Raw genomic sequence first — 24,907 nt, 5'->3', positions numbered from 1 at the left:
GGTGGTGACGAGAGGGTGTACAGGAGTGAAATATGCCAACTAGTGGAATGGTGCCACAGCAACAACCTGGCACTCAACGTCAGTAAGACGAAAGAGCTGATTGTGGACTTCAGGAAAGGTAAGATGAAGGAACACATACCAATCCTCATAGAGGGATCAGAAGTGGAGAGAGAGAGCAGCTTCAAGTTCCTGGGTGTCAAGATCTCTGAGGATCTCACCTGGTCCCAACATATTGATGTAGTCATAAAAAAGGCAAGACAGTGGCTATACTTTATTAGGGGTTTGAAGAGATTTGGCATGTCAACAAATACACTCAAAAACTTCTATAGTTGTACCGTGGACAGCATTCTGACAGGCTGCATCACTGTCTGGTATGGAGGGGCTACTGCACAGGACCGAAAGAAGCTGCAGAAGGTTGTAAATCTAGTCAGCTCCATCTTGGACACTAGCCTACAAAGTACCCAGGACATCTTTAGGGAGCACTGTCTCAGAAAGGCAGCATCCATTATTAAGGACCTCCAGCACCCAGGGCATGCCCTTTTGTCACTGTTACCATCAGGTAGGAGGTACAGAAGCTTGAAGTCACACACTCAGCGATTCAGGAACAGCTTCTTCCCCTCTGCCATCCGATTCCTAAATGGACATTGAACCCTTGGACACTACCTCACTTTTTTTAATATACAGTATTTCTGTTTTTGCACATTAAAAAGAATATATATTCAATATATGTAATTGATCTACTTGTTTATTATGTTTCATTTTATTTATTATTATTATTTTTTTCTCTCTCTGTTAGATTATGTATTGCATTGAACTGCTGCTGCTAAGTTAACAAATTTCACGTCACATGCCGGTGATAATAAACCTGATTCTGATTCTGAGACTCAGAGGTTGAGGACTGGCAGCATACCATTTTGACAGAATTTTCTGATGTGAACAACACAATTATAGATCCAAAGGACATCATACAAACTGGAAATACTTTCGTGTTCCTGGAGTTCCAACAGATTATTCCTGGTATTCCAATTTTTACTGTTTATCCTTGGTTTGTTTTATCATTTAGCATGTGCTGATGCAAATGGTTATGGAATTTCTAATGCTGGCTTGGTAAAACAGGGCATGCTGGACATTTTTGACTACTCTTTTGTGCAAATGCCCAAGGAGATTTGGAGGGGTGGGGTATAAGCTCGCCGACCAATGCAGTGTGAGTAGAATATTGAACGCACTTACATGAAGTACTGTGACAAGAAAGTAGCAATGATCAGACTCCCACCATCTAGACCATACCCTCTTTTTACTACTACTATTGGGTAGGAGGTATAGAGGCCTTAGGTCACACACGACCAGATTTAGAAACAGTTTTTACCCTACAACCATCAGGTTCCTGAACCAGCATTGAGAACTTCACTCACCATTATTCTGAACTGATTCCACAACCGACAGACTCACTTTCAAAGACGCTTTACAACTTGTGTTCTCAATATTATTTTTTATTTGCATAGTTTGTCTTTTGCACATTGTTTATCACTCTATGTCTATGTATAGGTTTTTTGCATAAATTCTATTGTGTTTATCTTTTCCCTGTAAATACCTGGAAGAAAATGAATCTCAAGGTCGTATATGTTGATAATTTACTTTCTACTTTTGAATGTTACCCCAAGGTATATGAACTTATTTTGGCTGGTGAGTTTAATAGGGTCATAAGTGCATTCATTTGCTTTATTCATTTTTATTATTACAGACTTGGATTATGTGAACAATACATTTCATGTCATCGAAGTCAGTGATAACAAGCTTTAGTAAGGGGATTGTGTGTCCCTGTGCTTCTTTAATATCTTGACTCTGAATTTGGTTTCTTCATTTAATTTTCCATCTCGCACTAATGATTGAATTTAAATTCTGCCTCTAGTTACTTGATTAAAATAAATACTTATTCAGTTGATTTAACTTCTTGAATATTGTACCATTTACTTAGTCTCATTTCTGAAGTTTGAGGCAACACAGTGGCATAGTGGTTAGCACAACGCTTTACAGTACTGGTCACCTGAGTTCAATTCCTGCCACTGCTTGTAAGGAGTGTATACATTCTCCCCATGACCATGTGGGTTTCCTCTGGGTGCTCCAGTTTCCTCCCACAATCCAAAGACCTGCCAGTTGATAGTTAATTGGCCATTGTTAATTGTCCCATGATTAGGCTAGTGTTAAATTGGGGTATTGCTGGGTGGCATGGCTTGAAGGGCCAGAGGGCTGCTTCATGCTGTATCCCAATAAATAAACAAATAAAGCAGGCAAGCTGGGTATATGATGAATAAGCACACTTTTTTAATATGTTGAAACCTCAAAACATTAATGTCTTGTCTTAAAGCACTCACATTAATGAGTGAAATCGAAGTGTGAGCTTGAATGTTCCAGAGGGAATGATTCCTTCAATTTGGTGAAAGGGAAGGAGTCAATGTGTTTGACCGTAATGTCTTAACTGAGGTGCTTAAAATTACAGAGGGGTTTTTTTGTGCAGTGTGGAAGCTGTTGAGTGGGAGGTGGAGTTAAAGGGGGACCTCTTTCCTTTTTCTGGAAGGGGGAAAGTAGGTGAGAGCTAAAGTACAAGAAATGCAACAAGCATCATTGAGAGTGAGTGGTCAAAATAAACTTTATTATCAAAGTATGTTTATATACTACATTGAGATTCATTTTCTTGTAGGCATTTATAGGAAAATAAAGCAATATAATGTAATTTACAAAAAACTATACATAAAGATTGACAAACAACCAATGTGCAAAAGATTGTGTAAATAAAGAATAATACTGAGAACACGAGTTGTAAAGAGTCTTTGAAAATGGGGGAGGGAGGGAACTAGTTTAAGAAAGAAGCCATATGGAAGTACTGCTTTGGAAATTTCAAAGTTGCCTACCTCTCTCAAGCTTAAAATGAGGAATTTCACAGTTCAATTTATTTAATTGTATCTTCTGATTGAAATTTGTTCGCTTGTTTGGTTGCCCAGTCCATAAGACCACAAGATATAGGAGCAGAAGTAGGCCATTCAGCCCATTGAGTCTGCTCCATCATTCAATCATGGGCTGATCCAATTCTTCCAGTCATCCCCACTCCACTGCCTTCTCCCCATACCCTTTGATGCCCTGGCTAATCAAGAACCTATCTATCTCTGCCTTAAATGCACCCAGTGACTTGGCCTCCACAGCTGCTCGTGGCAACAAATTCCACAGATTTACCATCCTCTGACTAAAGTAATTTCTCTGTATCCCTGTTCTAAATGGACTCCTTCAATCCTGAAGTCATGCCCTCTTGTCCTAGACTCCCCTATCATGAGAAATAACTTTGTCATATTTAATCTGTTCAGGCCTTTTAACATGCAGAGTGTTACTGTGAGATCCCCTCTCATACTCCCAAGAGCTGTCAGATGTTTCTCATGTGGTAACCCTTTCATTCCTGGAATCATTCTCCTGAATCTTCTCTGAACCTTCTCCAATGTCAGTATATCCTTTCTAAAATAAGGAGTCCAAAACTGCACACAATACTCCAAGCGCGTTCTCAGGAGTGCCCTATAGAGCCTCAACATCACATCCCTGCTCTTATATTCTATATCTCTAGAAATGAATGCCAACATTGCATTCACCTTCTTCACCACCAATTCAATCTGGAGGTTAACCTTTTGGGTATCTTGCACAAGGACTCCCAAGTCCTTTTGCACTTCTGAATTTTGAATTCTCCCCTCAACTAAATAATAGTCTGCTCATTTATTTTTTTCCACCAAAGTGCATGACTATACACTTTCCAACATTTTATTTTATTTGCCACTACTTTGTCCATTCCCCTAAACTATCTTAGTTTCTCTGCAGGCACTTGGTTTCCTCAACACTACCTGCTCCTCCACCTATCTTTGTATCATCGGCAAATTTAGCCACAAATCCATTACTCCCATAGTCCGACCCCTGTGGAATTCCACTGGTAACCGACAGCCAGCCAGAACAGGATCCCTTTATTCCCACTCTCTGTTTTCTGCTGATCAGTCAATGCTCCACCCATGCTAATAACTTCCCTGTAATTCCATGGGCTCTTATCTTGCTAAGCAGCCTCATGTGTGGCATGTTGTCAAAGGCCTTCTGAAAATCCAAGTATACCACATCTACTACATCTCCTTTGTCTACCCTGCTTGTAATTTCCTCAAAAAATTGCAGTAGGTTAGTCAGGCAGGATCTTTCTTTCAGGAAACCATACTGGCTTTGGTCTATCTTGTTATGTGTCTCCAGGTACTCCGTAATCTCATCCCTAACAATCGATTCCAACAACCTTCCAACCACTGATGTCAGGCTAACAGGTCTATAGTTTCCTTTCTGCTGTCTCCCACCCTTCTTAAATAGCGGAGTAACATTTGCAATTTTCCAGTCATCTAGTACAATGCCAGAATCTATCGATTCTTGAAAGATCATTGTTACTGCCTCCACAATCTTTCCAGTTACTCCTTCAGAACCCGATGGTGCATTCCATCAGGTCCAGGAGATTTATCCACCCTCAGACCATTAAGCTTCCTGAGCACCTTCTCAGTCATAACTTTCACTGCACTTCTCTGACATTCTTGAATGTCTGGTAACTGCAGATATCTTCCACTGTGAAGACTGATGCAAAATACCCAGTCAACTAATGAGTAGTATCGATAATTCAGTTTAGTTAAAACTTGTGTAGTTTTGCATCCTGTATAATCAAATTTAAAAAAAATGCCAACTGAAATGGGCAAAAAATCTCATACAAAATCAGAAGCTGATTATTTTCAAGCCTTTGTTGCTGGAATTTTCCTTCTCTCTAATGGTAGGAATACAATGCACATTCTTAATTAGATTTGGAGACTGTATAATTTTTTTATGTTACCAGTACATGGAATGTTCAAAGCAGAAATATAAATGCATTTGTTTCTGGTCTAACACACTGTATATTTTATGTGGCTAAACCATAGGGAAAAGAAACAGACCAGGATTGCATGGTCAACTATGTTGTGCTCTCTTCTCCGCTTAACCTGTTTGGTGGTAGAGGCTCTGTCTGGTCGAAGAAAAGGAATATTTAGTTTTGGCTAGACTAACTTGTATATCAAGCCTTGTCCATTTGAACAGCACAGATCTGAAAATAACTTCCTATTTGTTCAAATGGAGAATTGTGAACTTTTTGAGTTTTGAAAGGAATCAGCTACAGCTCAGATGTGTATTAGGTGTATGGTTTGGAAAAGATTGGGCTACAGCGTTACTTTGAACTAAGTTATGACACTTAGACTGGTGAAAAGCAATTCATAAACTGACAGAAATTGCTTCCGCTGTGATCAAAATTAAGAATTAACTTCCCATGGAGCTTTGAAGGCAAAAGAAAATCATTGGAGCAGTCGGATGTTTTAAGAGCAAGGACAGAAGTTTTCTCTGGATGGACAAAATGATCTTCCACACTTGTATTGGTCTGTGAGCATTTAACCTAGCTGTAAACAGTTTAGTGCATAGCTTTTGCAAATTTAGTTTGGCATGAATGATTACTGGCTAGACCCTTGTACAACATACTCACTGTAAAAGAACAGATGGTTTCCAGACCCTCCTTTTCTTGGAAGAGGAAGAGTGATTTTTATCCCACAACTTGTACTATGAGCACAACCTAATTTCTCTTTGGCTCCAAAAGACACATACCAGGGTTAGAAATGTTGTCCGTGTTTTTGTATGATACCGAAAGCTGGACTATTAACCTTTTGGGGTTGCTTGCTATTACTTTAGCAATTAAGCAAAAATGAATACATACTTAAAACCACAAGGTCTGAATTGGGTTTTTGTGTATCTTTCATGACTTTCTCAAAAGTGTTAACTATTCTCTTGCACTGTATGCACTTAAACATCCTTTGTTTTGCATGTTAATTATAACTGATCCTCTACGTCTATCAGTAGGTGAATCAATGAATTGTGCAAATGCAATTCGGTCAGATTTGTACTAGTTTTCTCTGAGAGTGAAGACGATTTTAGTTCAGTGTGGTTTGAAACAAGTTTAGACTTGACCACTTTGATATTGGGCAAATCTACTGAAGTTCATCTAGTGGGGAAAACCATTCTGCAAACTGAGATACAAGGATTTATTAGTTATCATAGCATTGTTTATGCATTATCGTGCATTTAATTGTTGCTTTCCTTCTTACACATTTGTGTATAAATGCATTGCCTATTAACTTGGATATAGAATTTTGAATTTTTAGAGTTGGAAACTATTGTGATTAACTATAACTGAACCACATGGAAACTGTAATTGGGAAATACAAAAGCCTTTATTCACACAGCAAACCTCCAAGAGAGAGCATGAATCAAGGAGAATCCAAGAGAATCTCACTCTCCTGACATAATGTTTATTACTTCTTCAACACAAAGATAACAACACATTATTAACTATTAAATGATAGTTTAATCATTTAACTAGTTTCACTTTCTATAATCACCTACCTAACTTTAATTTTAACATTTTGACTATAGTCATGTATATTTACAGAATTGCATATTTACAATGGTAGCACATCCCAACTAGCAGAACCCCTCGGATCCAAAGCCTCTGGAACATTAAATAATAGGAAATACTTGCAACACTTTGCAGCTCAGGGAGCATCTTTGGAGAAAGAATCATAGTTAACATTTCAGGTGAAAGGCTCTTAATCAGAAGTAAGAAAGAGAAATATAAGTTTTAAGTTATGGAGAAAGAAGGGAAGGGTGGATAAGACAAAGGAATATCACTGACAGAGTGAGGACAGGGTTGCCATGGGGATAAGCTATAGAGGTCATCTGGTCAATAATACAAGCAAAGAAGCATAAAGTGTTGCAAAATGCAAAGCTATGGAATATGTCCAGGAGTTGGGTCTGTTCTAATGGAGAGAGAAACTGAGCTGACGTCACAGTTGTATGCCATGAACAATAAATGGCCTGTTCTGGTACAGATAGAGGAAGCAAGTTGTGGAATTTTATACGCAAACAACAGAAATTCTGCAGATGCTGGAAATTCAAGCAACAGCAGAAATGGACCACTTAGTTGGAGTCTGGATTACTGGAACTAAGAAAGTTTTATTAAAAAAAATAAGTAACACCGTACTCTAAACATAAGGATATAAATGCAACAGGTTAGCATTGAATAAACACACATGTACATGGAACTATGATAATAGGATCAATCAAGCTCTATCGCAGTCTAGGGGTAAAATGATCAGTCACAAGTGACACAGAGTTCAGTTCAGTTTCAGTTCACAGTAATCGCCGTCGTGCCATTGGGGGGAGAGAGAGAGAGAGAGAGAGAGAGGGAGAGAGTGAATGAATATGCAAATTGGATTCCAAACAGACCTTCGATATTCCTTGCAGTTAGCTTTCGGGCGAGCCCTTTGTAATGTCTTCTGAGGTCACCGACTGTGACCCCTCCGTTCCAGATACGATCATTCTTCTGCGGTGAACCCGGCACCTAGGCAAGGGCGGACACACACACCGGGTTCCCGCCCAACCGTATCTTTCCACCCTGTGCGTCTATGGCTGGTCCCGCGACCAAACCTCCAAAACTCCCAAACTCCCACCAACTTGTGGGGGCATACTGCTTCCAGGGTCTCGTTACCTCGTGGTGTCGTGGTGGTGGTGTGTCCCCACAAGTTGAGTTGGTTGCCCCCTGCCCCCCCCAATATCTGCTGCCACTTCCTAACATGTGCTTACTCATTCTGTGGATTCATTCTGCTTGCTCGTTGCTCCTTGTGTGCTCGTCTACATTGGTTTCTGGCTGAGTTTTGTAAAATTCACATTGTTGTTTCATGGTCTCACCTCTCAGTATCCTGCTCCACATGTACATTCCTCCAATCATTCCCAAATGTAATCACACCACCATTAGCATCTAATCTTTAGCTTTTAAAATCCTGAGCTTTGGAGTTCCCTCCCTGAATTTCTGCAGTTTTTTCCACCTTTCAGATGCTTCTTACAATTCATTTTCCTAGCAAAACTTCTGGTTTTGCACACTAATCCTTGTGTTCTGGTAAATTTTGTCTCAAACCTTATTTGTGAAGTATTTGAGATTACTATGCAATGATAAAAGCACCACATAAGCTCAAATCTATGCTACAGCCACTGGTAAGGCACAATTTGTGAGGATTAATACAAAACTAGGTGCACAGTTTGGAATTGTACATTTTTCCTGAAGGTCAGGCCTGAGCCTGCTCATCTGTTATGATTTTTCACTGTATGAGCAATTTGGCATGTGTGCAATATCCTAAGAAATCCCTATGGCTATAGAAAAAGCCCAATAAGGTGGATGCTTTGGAAGATGCCATGTGATCAGGAAGCAGTCAAATGTGAATGCAGCTCATCAAGTGAAACTGAGTAATTTGGTCAGTCATGCAGCTGTCATGGATGACAAAAGGGCAGAAGGCTGCTACGGCAAACTGCAACTGATGCCTGTGATGGATCGGTGATTGGTTATGTATGTAGTGGCAAAAGGCATCGATAATATGAAATGTATGTGGACTTTGCATCTTTATTGTTTTAATGTAAATTACGATTTAAAACAAGAATATTTTCAAATAGCTTCTGCAGTTTTGCATGCTTTGCCTTTGAAGTCTAAGAATAATCAGGAGAATGGTATATAATGTTCACTAATGCAACCAAGAAGACCGAAATAAATTATGATAAACAGTCTGTCAGAAAGAATGATGTTGTTTTGTGGGTAGGAACTTGCTTGTTCTGGGCATTGTAACTAGTTTGGATAGCTAATATCTGTATGAATTGTCCAAAACCCTGTAATTCACCTCATGTTTGTTTGACACTCTCATGAACACTGTATCTGCATTTTTACTGATTCCCCTAAATTTATGCGGGTATGTCTGTGCAGTGATTAAATTAAATTTCTGGACCATCAATCCGGAAACATTTTTGAAACCCACCAAAACAGATAGGGAATTAAAATTCATATGCAGTACTAAAATCTGGAATTAAATGAAAAAACCCAGTTTCAGTAAATTTAGGAGTATGCTGTAAATTAGAGATGCTGAGCCAAAGAAGATATTACTACCATGACAAAATTGATCCAAAAGATTAAAGATTAGCTTAATCTTTAAACATACAGTGTCGTCATGACGTCATTTGCACCAACAACCAAAAGAATCCGAGGATGTTCTGGGGACAGTCCGCAAGTGTCGCCATGATTATGCTGCTAACTTACTAACCCATACATCTAAGGAATGTGGGAGGAATCAGGAGCACCCATGTGATCATGGGGAGAACATACAAACTCCTTACAGTCAGCAACTGGAATTGGAACCTGATCACTGGCACTGTAAAGCATTATGATGGATTTAATGAAGCACAAAGAGATCAACCACCCAATCCCACATTCTGTAATTCATAGGCTAAAGACCAATCATGAAGCAAAATTTAGAATCTTTTTCTTTAAATTTAATTATTGACATTTGCACATGTGACTATTCTGCTAATTGTTGATTGCTCATGGCTGTTTGCACTATTAGACAATAGTTTGCACTATTAGACAATATTGGTTGCTATTGTGTTGTCTGCTATGGCATTGTCTTGTGCTTTATGCTTGGCACCGAACCACAATCAATTCTGGGATGTTTCACACACTGGCAATAAAATGATTCTGATACTGATTGAATACATTTAAAGCCGAGGTCAAAAGAGCTGTAGTGTTGAATGAGAATAGAGAAGATGAAGCCACGGAGAATTTGGAAAAACAAGTATGGGAATTTTAAATTAGAGTTGTTTGCATATCAGGATCAATTGTATATCAGCAATAGATGGTAGGTGAGAGATCTTTGGCTTGGACTCCAATTTCAACATTTGCATGAATTAAGGTTTTGAGGGGATGATATTGCTGGATGATGCATAAATGAAGAACGGGAAGGAACAAAGCATCGGTCCATGAAGAACCTTAGGTCTCATGAGGATTGCGGGGGTGGGGGGGGATGCTGGAGAAGTGAAACCATTGCTTGGAATTCCTAAGTCAAGCAAAATCAGAATCAGATTTATTTTCACTGACTTAGATTATGTGAGATTTGTTGTTTTCCCACAGCAGTACAATACAAAAATTACAAAAACAATAGTGTAAGAAAAAAATAACAAAGTAGTGTTCATGGACCATTCAGCAAACTGATGGCAGAGGGGAGAAGGTACTTCGGAATCTCTGAATGTGGGTTCTACTGTCCTCGCAGTATATATACAAAACTATGCAATGGGTTAAACACCACCTCAAAAATCAGAAAGTCTGCGCCAGATATTACGCAAAAACCAACTTGAAGTGATGTTCATACAAAACGAACTAGAGGCCAGGGCATGAGTCTTCAGGCTAATGGTGTTACCATCGGAGAGGGGATACAAAAAATGAGCATGTTCTGGATGATGAGGACCCTTTGGGATGAATCCAACTTTCTTCAGACTCTGACTCTTGATGCCCTCGATGATGAGGAGGGTTGTGCCCATGATGGAGCTGGCTGAGTTTACAGCCCTCTGCAAGAAAAAAACTGCTGGAGGAACTCCGGAGGTCAGGTGGCATCTGTGGAGTGAAAAGGGCAGTTTACGTTTTGGGTTGAGTCTCTCCATCTGAACTGATAGAGTAGAGGGTAGATGGCCTGTATAAAGAGGTACTTGACAGCTGTTGCTCCACATCTTCCCCTCTACTATTTCAGTTTGATTGAAGTGCCTTGGTCCAAAATGTCAACACTCCATTTGCCCACTCAGGTCACTGCCTGACCTTGAGTTCCTCCCACAGTATTTGTTTGCTCCAGATTCCAGCAGTGGTCTCCCATGTTACCACTTTCCAGCCAACACTGGACATGAAGGAGTGGAATAATTAAATATATCTGCATGGATGTTGCTGACAAAGGCCAGCTGTCAAAAATGGTTGTTTTACGCTTGCTGGGAAATTTGGCGATTGAATCTGCCAAGCACCATTGAAGCGCCACTGCAGAATGCAGTCTTGCAGATATGCCCCACCATTTAACTTAAGAAATTATCTGTCCCCTTTTTATGATGAAACTATCTTACTGTTTAGCTGAGTTAGCAAATTCCAACTTTCTCTTAAATCAGTTTGATCTTTCGGCAAAAGTCCATTCTGTAGACAAATTGCGGGTTTATTATCGTTTTCATTGGTCACATGCTCCTCGGTATAAGTTGCTATGTTTGCGTAAGTGGCAAAGGGTCTAGCATTGTGAAGCTATGTGCCACACTCTCTGTAAATGTGAAAGGTGAGAAGTAGTTTGCAAACTCACAATGCTGCCTTGTTTGACTACGGCCGTCCCTACCCCTCGCAAACCAGTTACTGTATCAATCGCCGGGCAACGGTGGGCTAGAAGAAGACCGCTGAGGCGCTCGGGAAATCCCCGCCCTGCGCTGCTCCGAGGAGGGAAGCGGTTTGTGAGCACGGGTGTCTGCTGTCTGGGATGCACCCCAAGCTGCAGTAGGAAGTAAGAACCCCTTTCTCCCCACTGTGAGCATTGTTAGTGCAGCGCAGAATGAGCACTGGCCCGCCGGCTGTCCCGAGAGGTAAGAACTTTCCGAGAGCCCCAAAGTTGGTGCTGTGAACAGTTTGGTGTCCACTGAGCTGTGGCTGAGTGCTAGAACCATCCCCCCTACCCCCCACCCCCCCCAATCCATTGTCTGCACCACCTCCAGTCCAGCACATAGTGGTCGCTATTGCAGTTTAGGGGCAGTTAAACATAGCGGAATCGCTCAGCAATGAACAACGAATTGGACTCCAAGTTTCAGCAAAGGCTGGAGGAGGGTCAGAGGCAGGGGGAATCTTTTAGGGTAGATATAAACTGGCTGCTTCTTTTAAACGGTGCTTTCTATTTTATGGTATGAAACTAGTAATTCCCTTGAAGCTCAACCGAAATCGAGACCTAAGTTGCAATTTTTCGGTCTTCTTTGTCTTTTCTTTCCCGCTCTTTGTAGTTCTTGTTTAGACTGCCAGGGCTGGCCGGCCCTGCAAATCTATTCTGTAACTTTCCCAATTTACCCTTTGTGGACAGTTTGTCAAATCGATCTGTTGAAAGATTTGCGAGAATCCCTCTCTTCTCCCCCCCCCCCCCCGCCCCCAACCTCAACCAGGACTATCTGAGATAGTGATCTTAGAAGTTTGTAAACATGAGGTTGGTTGTAATTCATTTAAAAGTTAGATAAGTTTACCAAGTACTTTAAAAGGAAACTTGCTATGTACAGTGTGTTCTTTCTATAACCTGTATTATAATTGATTTAGAATTATTAAACTTGGTCACATTTTTGAGGTTTCAGAAGTCGCCAGTTTTTATTTGACATAACTTGAGTTTATGGAAAATCTATAAATTGGAATAACTCATAAGTACTGTTTTCCTAGAAAGATTTTTCCATATGTATTTTGTCAAAACAATGGTGGGCACAAATAGCAACTAACCTGGAAGTGAATGTTAAGTTTACCATTCTTTTGTTCTTCAGAGTTTCTATTTTGCATCTTACATAACTGTGTGTTAATTTCCATTATTACTTTGATAGTTATGTAATTTTATTTTTGATTTCAGTTACTCATGGGAATGATGTCCTGTTTACAGGTACAACCAGTGCATTGACTTTCCTGGAGTTAATTTTGAGAAGTAAATGGAACCAGCCTGATCTTTGGAGGTGAGACAAGTTGAGAATGGGCCCCTTCATTTGATTGTTATTTAATTTATTTTTATTGCAAGTTCTCCAATAATGGGTTGAAATTTTGAGCAGGTTTCACTACAAGTATGACAGATTCTAATGCCATGTGCAATTTTATTCAGCAGCATGTTTCTCATATTTTTGAACTGTGGAAAAAGTCCAGCAGAGCAACTACATATTTAGCCCTTCTAAATTTGTTTTTTGTTTGATTATTTTTTAGAGAGGTGCCCTGGGATGATGTACAGGTCACTTCCTTGTGTGGTTGTTGGATGATACTTCCTCAAACTCTTGTAGCTGGATGCTTCATTTACCCATCTTTTCACATCTGTTGATATTTGGTTGTAAGATCAATTAGTATTTATCAAAATTTGGATCACTTCCAGCCTAAGCTCTGCCATTTAAGAATCTTTTAGCCTGTGGCTTTTTTTGTGTTCTGGAGTGGCAATGAGGTTAAAATTAAGATCTTCTACAGAAGGAGCCCAAGGCAAGTGGTTAATTTTTGAGGTTGTCCCCTGATTACCCAGGGTTTTTGGAGTTGAGAATCTTAATGCCATCCACTTTGAACTGTGCAGAGGCCTGAAATTTCCAGGAGTCAGTGTATTTCTTTAAGGAGATGTCTCTCTTGTAATCTCATGACAGATCAGAATAAAGCCTGTTATTTATGTGGCTGCAGAAGACATATGTTTAACAAAGTGACACAGGCTGAGAGATTTCAAAGATGCTTTGCATAAATTGTATCAAGCAGTATTAAATGGAAGCAACTGAACTTGCTGTGTTGTCTGGAAGACGTTTCGCCACTCATCCAAGAGTCGTCTTCAGTTCTGATTCATGGTGGGTAGTTTTCTGGCTTATAAACTCTTGAGTTGCTTAAAAATATAGCAATCACATGACAGTCATTAAGAGTCATAGAGGTACTGAGGGTCTTTAATGGATATGTGAACTGTTGTGGAGATGCTGGGGTAGAGATGTTAGGACTGCATTGTAAGTAGCTGATGGGTGGTGTCATACCCCAACCCCTCTGAAGAAGCCTCGAATGAGTGGCAAAACATCTTCTGGCCAACACAGCTAGTCCAGTTTCCTTGATTTACCACTGCTTGAGATACAATGAAGCAGATGACTGTGAACCTTCAAAGACATTTTGTATAAATTTGTTATAATCCCTTGAAGGTGATCTTATTGAGGTACTAAAATGAGGAAAGAGTATGATGGAAGTGAAATCAAAAAATATTCGTTTGTGTGAGTGACCAGAATAAATAAGGGAGATAATTTTTAAAGGTTAGACCTGGTTGATTTCTAGGAGGAGGATTTTTTTTAAACCAACAATTTGTGTACATGTGGAAAACTCAGTCTGGAGGGTTTAGATATTGGTTCAAGTTGAGCCTTAAAAGCTTGAGGTCAACTTTTAAAATATAAAATGAGTAGCAAGGAAATGGGTAAATGGATCTGAGGAAAGGATCAGAGTTGAAGTATTGGCATTCATACAAAATGTGACCAAGTTTCATTGGTTAGATAACTGGACAGACAATTTTTTTCCCATCCCTTTAATGGTTTCAACTGCTTATTATCACTGATGCCACTCATTCCACCCTCCCCAAAATTAATAGATTTTTAAATTATTTTATTATTATTAGATGCTTTAGGTATCAAGGCAGAGACTACTTGGTCAGATTGTTCATGAGCTAAGCTTCCTTTCCAATTGCTTGAAGCCACAGGTATTTCCAGTTTCCTCTCTAGGTTGCCCTGATAAGGTCTACTTCCTGCTCTTCTGGCTCCATCCCCACTAATCTAGAATTACTATCTTTCTGTAAAAAAAAAAGATGGGACTCTCTACTTTCTTTTCTGTACTTTCACATCATTCAACTGAAACCTTCAGCACCACCCCAAACACCTACCAGATTTCTCAAAGCTATTGGTAGGCTGTTCATTCTTGCACAGTATTTCCCCATCTCTCAAGGCTTCTCAGCTTGCAGACCCTTGATATCACAGCATTGAATATGCCCTACCCATTGTATAATCATAAAAGGATTTGAAGGATTCATAAGTGATAAAATTAGAACTGACTGGATCCAAAGGAATATTGTTAGATAGAATACATCTAGAGTACTGCTTGCAGCTCCTGTATTAACCTTGGAAGTTTAAAAAGTGGAGAATCACTGAAATATTTTAAATATACAAGGGGTGATTGATAAGTTCGTGGCCTAAGGTAGAAGGAGTCAATTTTAGAAAACTTAGCACATTTATTTTTCCTACACTTACACATTTAGTCCAGCGGTCATGGAGCATACAGATCCCTGCTTTGTAGAAGTCGGCGTCTTGAACCTCCAGAAAGTGGTCCACAGCAGGGGTGATTGATAAGTTTGTGGCCTAAGGTAGAAGGAGATGAGTTATTAACTTAAAACTTTCTGCATTTTCACTCAAAGAGTTGAACTGTACATGCATGTAACGAGAGCGGTATAACTCATCTCCTTCTACCTTAGACCAGGAACTTATCAATCACCCCTGCTGTGGATCACTTCTACAAAGAAGGGATCCGTATGCTCCATGACCACTTGTTACGTATCCCGTAACTGGGTTGCCGAACCAGCAGAAATGGATCACTCAGTTGGAGTCTGGATTACTAGAACTAAGAAAGTTTTATTAAAGAAACAAGCAACACAATAATCGAAAGGATAATAAATGCAACAGTTCAGCAATGATAAACACACACGTGCACAGAATTAAGATAACAGGATCAATCAAGCTCTATCGTTGTCTAGGGGTAAATGACCAATTTCAGAGTGACACAAAGTTCAGTCCAATTTAGTTCAGTTCGCAGTAATCGTTGCCAGGGCGATGGACAGTGTGGGGGGAAGGAGAGAGAGAACAAGAACGACTGATCATTCAAAACGGCTTCCACACACAGACCTGTGATATTGCTCACAAGCAGCTTTCGGGCGGGGCCTTTGTGATGTCACCTGAGGTCACCGACTGTGACCCCTCCTCCAGATGCGGTCGATCCTCTGCAGTGAACCTGGCACCCAAGCAAGGCTGGACACACACCGGGTTCCCGCTGATCGTACCTTTCCACCCTGTGCGTTTAAGGCTGATCCCGCGATCAGCCGTCCAAGAGCTTCCCACCGACTTCTGAGAGGTGCACCGCTTCCAGGGTCTCGTTACCTCGTGGTGTCGTGTGTGTCTTGCCTCTTTATCCCCCTGCTGGGGTATCGCCTGTCCATCACTTCAGACAGTTCAGGGTTCAAAGGGGGAGCCGCTCTAGACAGCTCTCTCTCCCATCCCTTCATTACACATCTCCAAATCGCCTGTCCATCACTTCAAGCAGTTCAGGGTTCAAAGGGGGGAGCCGATCTTGACAATACCCAGACTGATGGCTCCTTCATTAACATCTCCAAATGCTGCTTCGTTGTGTTCCTTATCTCTCCCTCCCCTGAGGACAGGTGGCAGACCAACTGCTGATGCCACTGTTGCTAGCCCAGGCCAGCAAACATCTTAATTTATGTGTATTCTCGTCACACTTGCCCCCTTTAAGGATTTTTACCGGGGTAAAAATTACAAACATGAGTACATTATTTGATACACACAAATATACATCTTTATCAGCTATTTGGCTAATACAGAGAATTTGAAGTTGTCAACACCTTGACAGACAGTCAGCCATCACATTTTCTGTTCCTTTTATAGGTGTTATTAATAATCCCTTAGACCAGGCTCCAACTTAGCAAACTTCATAGTGGCCAAAAACACTGATGAATTGCGATCAATGTAACCTCTCATTTGGTTTTGTCCCGGACCACAATAACAAGGGTCGTCCCATTCCGGCTTAGTTTTCTCTCGCAAGGGCTTAGTAGGAGGGGGAGGGGTAGTGACCACAGAGTTATTGCAAAACTTCCTACAGTACCCCACCATCTCCAAGAGCCTTCTGAGGGCCCTCTTGTCTGTCGGGGTTGGGAGGTCAGCGATAGCCTGCACTGTAGCTTGCATCGCTGCCAGCTGCCCCTGTGTCACCACAATTCCCAGGTAAGTGACCCTCGTGTGGCCAAACTCATTGTTTTCAAGGTTCACTATCAAGCTGGCTTCAGGCAGCCGTATTAAATTGCCAATACACACCTCTGTGTTTGTCAGCCCTTTAGTCACTGAATTACTCATTCTACATGACTGTTGCTTGCCAGGCTAACCTATTGTGACAGACACCACCCAACGTCCCAGTTCTTTGCATCACCTCAGGACAATCAAACACACGGGTGCGAGTCGTTTAATTACTTCTCCTAAAGAGTCGCTTTGTTCGGGGATTAAGGGAGAGACCTTATCAGCAGACCTGGCCAAAACAATAGCCTTCTCCCATCTGGTCGATACCATACTCATCTTTTCAAAATGGTTTTTTTCTCTTATCGGGGGGACCCTAGCTTCATTGATTTCCACGCTAACCCCGACTAGGTTTGTTAGCATATCAAAAGCCTGTGACCGTCTCAGTTCGCGTCGGCCATAATCAATAACATCCTCCCCCCTGGGCAGCCGGTAAACCTCTTTCATGATCTGACCAACTGTTTCCTCCAGCACTGCAAAATGTCCACCGGGGGGTACCTTGTGGGCCAGGTTAAAACTCTCATCCTCATAACTCTTTTGCACCACCCCCCATTCCTCGTCTGCGGGTACTGTACTTGATTTCCCTTTCTTCCTTAGCACTTCCTCCTCCGCACAATAGCCTACTAGTTCCCTTGTTAAGTCTGTGTCAGAGAGAGCTGTCTCTGCCAAAACCATCAGCCCCTCGTCTCGCTCCTGCGTCTGCACAAATTCTTTCCTGGCTACTGCTATGTCTGTCCCAGCTCCCTCACTACTTCTTGTCTCACTACACTCCTTCTTTTCATTTTCTACCCCCGTCTCGTACAAGACTGTCCCATGATGAACCTGTGAGTCCATGGGCGAGGCCTCAATGCTGGCAGGCTGACCTGTCAATCTCACGACTGGGAACACGATTCCCCCAGCGACATGATTACCGAGCAAGACTTCCACGCCCTTCATCGGTAATTCGGACCTTACCCTGATCATGACTAGGCCAGAGACCAGGTTGCTTTGTAAGTGTATCTGGTGCAAAGGGACTGACTCTGTCCCTTCCCCAATACCTTTGACCTCTACCTCCCCAGTCTGGGTCTCTGAGCTAAACTCTAATACACTCTTCAGTATCAGTGACTGACACGCTCCCGTGTCTCTCCAGATCCGCACTGGAACTGGTTTTAACCCCTCCTTCACTGACACCAATCCGGCCGAGATAAACCTCTCGCGCCCTTCCTGAACTTTGGCAGACCTGTCCTGTCCTAGCGGTTCGTTTACCAGCTCGATACAGCCTGTCAAAATCGCTGTTTTCCCTTTTCCCATCTCCTTCTTTGGGGCAAAGCACCTGGACGCAAAGTGTCCGACTTTCCCGCAATTATAACAGACGACCCCAGGAGACTTCCTGCCAGACTGCTCCCGGTCTACCTTATCCTTCTCACCAGTCCCCGGCTTACTTTCTGACTTTTCTGGCGGACTCTCCCCGCCGTCCTGACTACCCTTCTGGTAGCGTTTACTCGGGGCAAACTTCATTTTATGCGTCAACGCATACTCATCCGCTAACTTAGCAGTTGCGGCTAACGTGGCTGCCTCTTTCTCATCTAGGTAGGGTCTCATACCCTCAGGGACACAACCTTTAAACTGCTCAATCAGGATCAGCTGTAGCAGTCTGTCATAATCCCCCTCTACCCCTTTGAGGCGCACCAACGCTCACAATATGTCTGCATCTCACGGGCAAACTCCAAATACGTGCGGTCCCACTGCTTCCTCGCATTCCGGAACCTCTGCCGGTATGCCTGCAGGACCAACTCATAAATCCTGAGGATGGCCTCTTTCACCACTTCATACCTCTGGGCATCTTCTGCGGACAAAGCTGAGTAAGCTTCTTGGGCTTTCCCTTTCAGTACACTCTGAAGTAACACAGCCCACTTATCCCTCGGCCAGTCCTGACTTATAGCCACTTTTTCGAAGTGGAGAAAGTACCGATCCACGTCGGTATCGTCAAATGGGGGAATCAGCCTAACCTCCTGGATCGCCCAGAACCCGCCAGCTTGGTTCGGCACAAGCCCCTGCTGTGCCCTTATCTTTAACTTCTCCAGCTCAAATTCCCTTTCCCTCTGTTTCTCTCTCTCTTCTCACTCCCATTGCCTCTCTTTCTCTTCTCTCTCCAACTGTCTCTCCCTCTCTCTCTCTTGCCTTTCTAACTCTTTCTCTTTCTCTTGCCTCTCTAACTCTCTCTCCTGCCTTTGTAACTCTCTCTCCTTCTCTTCTCGCTGCAACTGTCTGTCCCTCTCTTTCTCTTCTCGCTCCAACTGCCGTACCTGGAACTCGTGCTCGAGTCTCAGTTTTTCAAGCTGCACCTGTACCGCGTCTCCAGCAGGTTTTTCAATAGACACCACCCCCAGCTCGCCTTGGGGAAACACGCCTTTAGATACATAGTGCTCTACGATAGCTCTGTGTATCTCCTCTCTCCTCATTGTCGACTTCCCCTTAGCAAGATTCAGCCGTTTGGCCACAGCTACCAATTCCGATTTCCTGGCATCCTCTAATGCCTCCAAGGTTGGCGCCTTTATAAATTCCTCAGCCTCCATTTCTGCTGTTTGTCTTTTCTTTCTTTCTGGAATTTTGACCCAATCAATTTACTCCGTCCCAAATTTAGCGTTCAAAATCGTGGACGAGAACCCCACTTATGTTACGTACCCCGTAACTGGGTTGCCAAACCAGCAGAAATGGATCACTCAGTTGGAGTCTGGATTACTAGAACTAAGAAAGTTTTATTAAAGAAACAAGCAAGACAGTAATCGAAAGGATAATAAATGCAACAGTTCAGCAATGATAAACACACACGTGCACAGAATTAAGATAACAGGATCAATCAAGCTCTATCGTTGTCTAGGGGTAAATGACCAATTTCAGAGTGACACAAAGTTCAGTTCAGTTCATTTCACAGTAATCGTTGCCGTGGTGATGGACAATGTGGGGGGAAGGAGAGAGAGAACAAGAACGACTGATCATTCAAAACGGCTTCCACTCACAGACCGGCGATATTGCTCACAAGCAGCTTTCGGGCGGGTCCTTCGTGATGTCACCTGAGGTCACCGACTGTGACCCCTCCTCCAGATGCGGTCGATCCTCTGCAGTGAACCCGGCACCCAAACGAGGGTGGACACACACCGGGTTCCCGCTGATCGTACCTTTCCACCCTGTGCGTTTAAGGCTGATCCCGCGATCAGCCGTCCAAGAGCTTCCCACCGGCTTGTGAAAGGTGCACCGCTTCCAGGGTCTCATTACCTCGTGGTGTCGTGTGTGTCTTGCCTTAGCGAACCTGTCCCTTTTTATCCCCCTGCTGGGGTATCGCCTGTCCATCACTTCAGACAGTTCAGGGTTCAAAGGGGGAGCCGCTCTAGACAGCTCTCTCTCCCGTCCCTTCATTACACATCTCCAAATCGCCTGTCCATCACTTCAAACAGTTCAGGGTTCAAAGGGGGAGCCGATCTTGACAATACCCAGACTGATGGCTCCTTCATTAACATCTCCAAATGCTGCTTCATTGTGTTCCTTATCTCTCCCTCCCCTGAGGACAGGTGGCAGACCAACTGCTGATGCCACTGTTGCTAGCCCAGGCCAGCAAACATCTTAATTTATGTGTATTCTCGTCACACACTGGACTAAGTGTGTACATGTAGGAGGGAACTACGTTGAAAAATAAACGTGCTAGGTTTTCTAAAATTGACTCCTTCTACCATAGGCCACAAATTTATCAATCACCGCTTGTATTTAAGGTGAAACTTGATAATTTCCTGACTGGTCAGGGCTTCAAAGGATATGGCAAGAAGGTAGGTATATGGGGATGAGTGGAATCCGGGATCAGCCATGATAGAATAGCGGAGCTGACTTGATGGGCTGATTGGCCTAATTCTGCTCCTGTGTCTTATGGTCTTGTATTAACACAGATCTAAGTGTTAATTTATGAAATGAGATCTTGTAAACTTGGCTTGCACTTCCTGAAATAATGGGAAACTATTTGGTAATTTCAGGTTTTTGTGAGAGGAATTAATGAGCAAAACTGGCAGGTGGAGTGGTCTAGGACAATGAAATTTACAGAACCATAGGCAGGCAATTCAGATTTGCTGATATAAAGCATTAGCAACACCTCATGTCTGTTCCAGCAGTACTATCTGTGAAGGGGAATATTATTACAAGAGTGTTTGCAAGGCAGTTTTGAACAGTGAAATCTAAAATTCTTAGGATTCAAACAGGTTTTTAAAGGGCTGTTCCCTGTAATTTATTTTTCTAGTGATCTTTGAATTATCAGGAGACTGTACCTTTTTTTATTATCCCAAGGATTTCCCGAACCATTTTGCAGCCAATTTATTACTCTTAAAGCCATGAATCTGCTGCACTTGTACAGTTCCAAAGTATGTAATTAATGGCTCCTACACACATTGTTCCCCAACCCTGTACATCCTCACTGACTTGTCCACTTTTTTTATTGTCTGTTCATTTTGCCTACTCTCCTGTGGCCCTCCTCAAATTTTGTTATTGATAATCAAGCAAAAATAGAAGCTGAATTTTCTTTCTGATTGCTTTTATTTCTGATCTCCTGATGATTTTGACCCTTAATGTGCACTTCTAAAGTATGTATAGAAGTTTTTGAATTGTTTAAATCATTTGGGGTGGAGAAACACATAATCTAAGCAGACATCTTTAACAATCTGAGAATATGATTGTGATTGTATTAATATGCTGAAAAACTCTAGCTTCTAAAAATGGTTTTGTTGGATGGCAACATTTGTATGAAAAATATTGATTTAATACTTGTATACACAAAATAATCTTAATTTGTTTCTAATGTCTGTTGTGCATCAGGAGCTGATTAGAAAGCTGACTGACTAACATGAGCTGGAGTTTCCTAACACGTCTTCTGGAGGAAATCCACAACCATTCCACCTTTGTTGGTAAACTGTGGCTGACTATCCTCATTATATTCCGCATTGTGCTGACTGTGGTTGGTGGGGAGTCTATTTACTATGATGAACAGACCAAGTTTGTTTGCAATACTGGACAACCAGGCTGTGAGAATGTTTGCTACGATGCCTTTGCTCCATTATCCCATGTGAGGTTTTGGGTGTTCCAGATAATACTCATTGTGACCCCGTCCATTCTATACCTGGGTTATGCTGTGCACAAAATTGCTGCATTGGAAGAACCTGAGTATGGAGCCAGAAAGCCAAAGAAGCTTCAGTATGCAGTGCAGTGGAAGCAACATCATGCTTTGGAGGAGGCAGAGGATGATAACATTGAAGATCCAATACTATATCCAGAAATAGAACTACGTAGTGATAAAGAAAACAGAGATCGAAAGAACTTGAACAAGCATGATGGAAGGCGCCGCATTAAAAGAGATGGTCTTATGAAAATCTACGTTCTCCAGTTGATTGTAAGAACTGTGTTTGAGTTGAGTTTTCTTGTGGGCCAGTATATGCTGTATGGCTTCGAGGTGGCAGCAAGGTACAAGTGCGCCCGGGATCCATGTCCTCATCAGGTAGATTGCTTTGTATCCAGACCAACTGAAAAGACTATTTTTCTGCTAATAATGTATGGAGTAAGTGGCCTCTGTTTACTTGTGGATATCTGGGAGATGATTCATTTGGGATTTGGAATGATAAGGGATATATTAAAAAACAAACAAAACTCTATGGCAGAGACTAGTTACAGTCTACACAATACCTGGAATGCTCCTTCAGCTCCCCCAGGTTACAATATTGCAGTCAAACCAGAGACCATTCCATACACTGAGATTGCCAATGCCAAAATGGCTTACAAGCAAAACAAGGCGAATATTGTGCAGGAGCAGCAATATGGTGGCAATGATGAAAATGTCCCAGTCAACTTGGAATGTGTGCAACAACAGTTGAAATTGGCCCAGGAGCAGTTGGATTTGGCTTTTCAGGTTTATAATGATCACAATCATCCTTCAAACCATTTAAGAGAAAAGAAGAAGGCAGGTTTAAACAAAAGTAGCACCAGCAGCAAATCTGGAGATGGGAAAACCTCAGTTTGGATTTGATAAGTTTGTTTCTTTTACTCAGTTACAAACTTGTCCAGGCTAGGGTTAAATCGGGGTTGCTGGTCAGTGAGGCTTGAAGGGACGGAAAGGCCTGCTTTGTGCTGTATCTCAGTTTTTAAAAAAATAATTTGGATATAATCTCAAGAATGACTTGCAGACATTATTTTAAATATTCATTTTGTTGAAAAGCCAACATAAATCAAAATACAGTCTGTTACAGTAATCCTTATTCCTTCAGTGGAACAAGGAACTAGGCAATCATAGCAATAAACTGCACTACAGAGTCATGAGTCAATTTTTACCAGAGAGTTCAGAGCAGTTTTGAGCAAAAATTAATCAAACTTAGCCATCTTGCAGAGTATGAAACATGAAAAGGTGCCTTTTTGTTTTCTAGTTACTGAAATAGATATGATGTGGCTTTCCAAATTCTTGAAAAAAATGGACATTTTGTTTTGGACTCTGTGCGTGTTTGGAGTTGAGGCTTCAAATTGTACTCTTCAATTGTTTGAGGAAATGTAACATGTCATTGCATCATCCATGCAACTTATCCTAGTTTTATATAATTCAGATTTTTTTTTACAGAAAAGTTCACACACAGGAGATTTTGTATTAGATGTTTTCTCTGCATGTTTTAAATATACTTTGGAATTGTAACTACAAATAGAATTCTTTTTTCTATATGTCACCTGTGTCTCTTGTCCTGGAGTGATATGTGAGTAAAACTCAAAATTATATTTCTTGGTACTTGCAGAACTTCCATTTGAGGTTCAGTGGGGAAACACTGTGTTTAGAACTGAGGTTCAGTTCTAAAGAGTGGGATCATGACCAATCCGTCTATCTTCAACAGCTTTAAATCTATTCTCATTTGTAAGTGTTTCACTTTAGACAGATTTTTCCTCTGTATACTTGGCCTCTGTGAAATTAAAGTTGAAGCCAAAAGCAAAGTACTGGAAACCTGAAATGAAACATAAAAGTTCAGGCTCTGTGGGTTAGTCAGCATGTGTGGGATTAATGTTCTGGATCGATAGGAATGCATCAGATTTGGAAAAGTTACAGATTTAAGCCAGAAGAGATAGTAGAGACAGATAAAATGATATTTAGAGAGCATTTAGACAGGTACTTGGATAAGAAAAGCATAGGATAGGGGTCTAATACAAGCAAATGGGATTATTGCAGGTGGACATCACAGTCAATGTGGTCCAAATAAGGACCTGTTTCTGTGCTGAATAATTCCATGGACTTTGAAGAGGGTGAAGGAAAAAAAATTAAGCTGCTCTGGAAAAACCTTCTGGAAGAAGAAATTCGTTGTTATCAATCTTAAATGGCAGTCTAGATGAGGGGTCTTAACCTGAAGCGTCTCTCCATAGATGCTGTTTGATCCACTTCCTCCAGTGCTTTCTGCTCCAGATTCTAGCGTCTGCTGTCTCTTGTATCTAAATCTTACTTTATCTTGAGACTTTGTCCCCTGGTTTTACAATTCCCCATCACAGCAAAACAACCTCAAAGGAGCGACCCACGTGGTCTAACATTTTCAACTCCCTGACCTTTTTTAAACTCCAGAGGTTTTAGACTCGTCCTCTTGGGACAACTATTTCATCCCAGGAGTTAACTTAGTCACTGCATCCTCTCTAAGCCAAGTATATCCTTGAACACGTCCACAATGTCCTGTAAAGGGAGGGTGAGCAGCCAGAAGTCGTTGTATATAGAAACGTAGAAAACCTACAGGCCCTTCACCCCACAAAACTGTGCCGAAAATGTCCTTAGCTCAGAAATTACCTAGGCTTTACCCATAGCCCTCTATTTTTCTAAGCTCCATGTACCTATCCAGGAGTCTCTTAAAAGGCCCCGATTGTATCTGCCTCCACCACTGTCACTGGCAGCCCATTCCACGCACTCACCACTCTTTGCGTTTTTTTTAAAAAAACAGCAACTTACCCTGACATCTCCTCTGTGCCTACTTCCAAGAAACTTAAACCTGTGTCCTCGTGCTAGCCATCTCAACCCTGGGGAAAAAGCCTCTGACTATCCACATGATCAAGGCCTCTCATCAACTTGTACACTTCTATCAAGTCACCTCTCATCCTCCATCACTCCTAGGAGAAAAGGCCAAGTTCGCTCAAC

At 41.7% G+C, this 24,907-nt stretch overlaps 1 protein-coding gene across 3 annotated transcripts; it reads left to right on the top strand.

Moving 5' to 3' along the window:
- Positions 1-940: 940 nt before the first annotated feature.
- Positions 941-23,373, top strand: LOC140191923 (gap junction gamma-1 protein-like). 3 transcript variants are annotated; one of them, XM_072249797.1, is made up of 3 exons: positions 941-1,017; positions 12,582-12,651; positions 21,586-23,373. In XM_072249797.1, the coding sequence occupies exon 3, from the start codon at positions 21,614-21,616 to the stop codon at positions 22,784-22,786; it is 1,173 nt and encodes a 390-aa protein (XP_072105898.1). In that variant the 5' UTR covers positions 941-1,017; positions 12,582-12,651; positions 21,586-21,613; the 3' UTR covers positions 22,787-23,373. The 3 variants fall into 3 exon arrangements, with proteins under 3 accessions (XP_072105898.1, XP_072105899.1, XP_072105900.1); XM_072249798.1 differs by having other exon boundaries at positions 967-1,017; positions 12,552-12,651; XM_072249799.1 differs by lacking the exon at positions 941-1,017 and adding an exon at positions 11,435-11,541 and having other exon boundaries at positions 12,552-12,651.
- Positions 23,374-24,907: the final 1,534 nt, after the last annotated feature.

Source organism: Mobula birostris, chromosome X (assembly GCF_030028105.1).
Source record: "Mobula birostris isolate sMobBir1 chromosome X, sMobBir1.hap1, whole genome shotgun sequence".
NCBI classification, from domain to species: domain Eukaryota; kingdom Metazoa; phylum Chordata; class Chondrichthyes; order Myliobatiformes; family Myliobatidae; genus Mobula; species Mobula birostris.
Note: the sequence above shows the minus strand (reverse complement) of the source record. Positions and strands in the feature narration are given on the sequence as shown.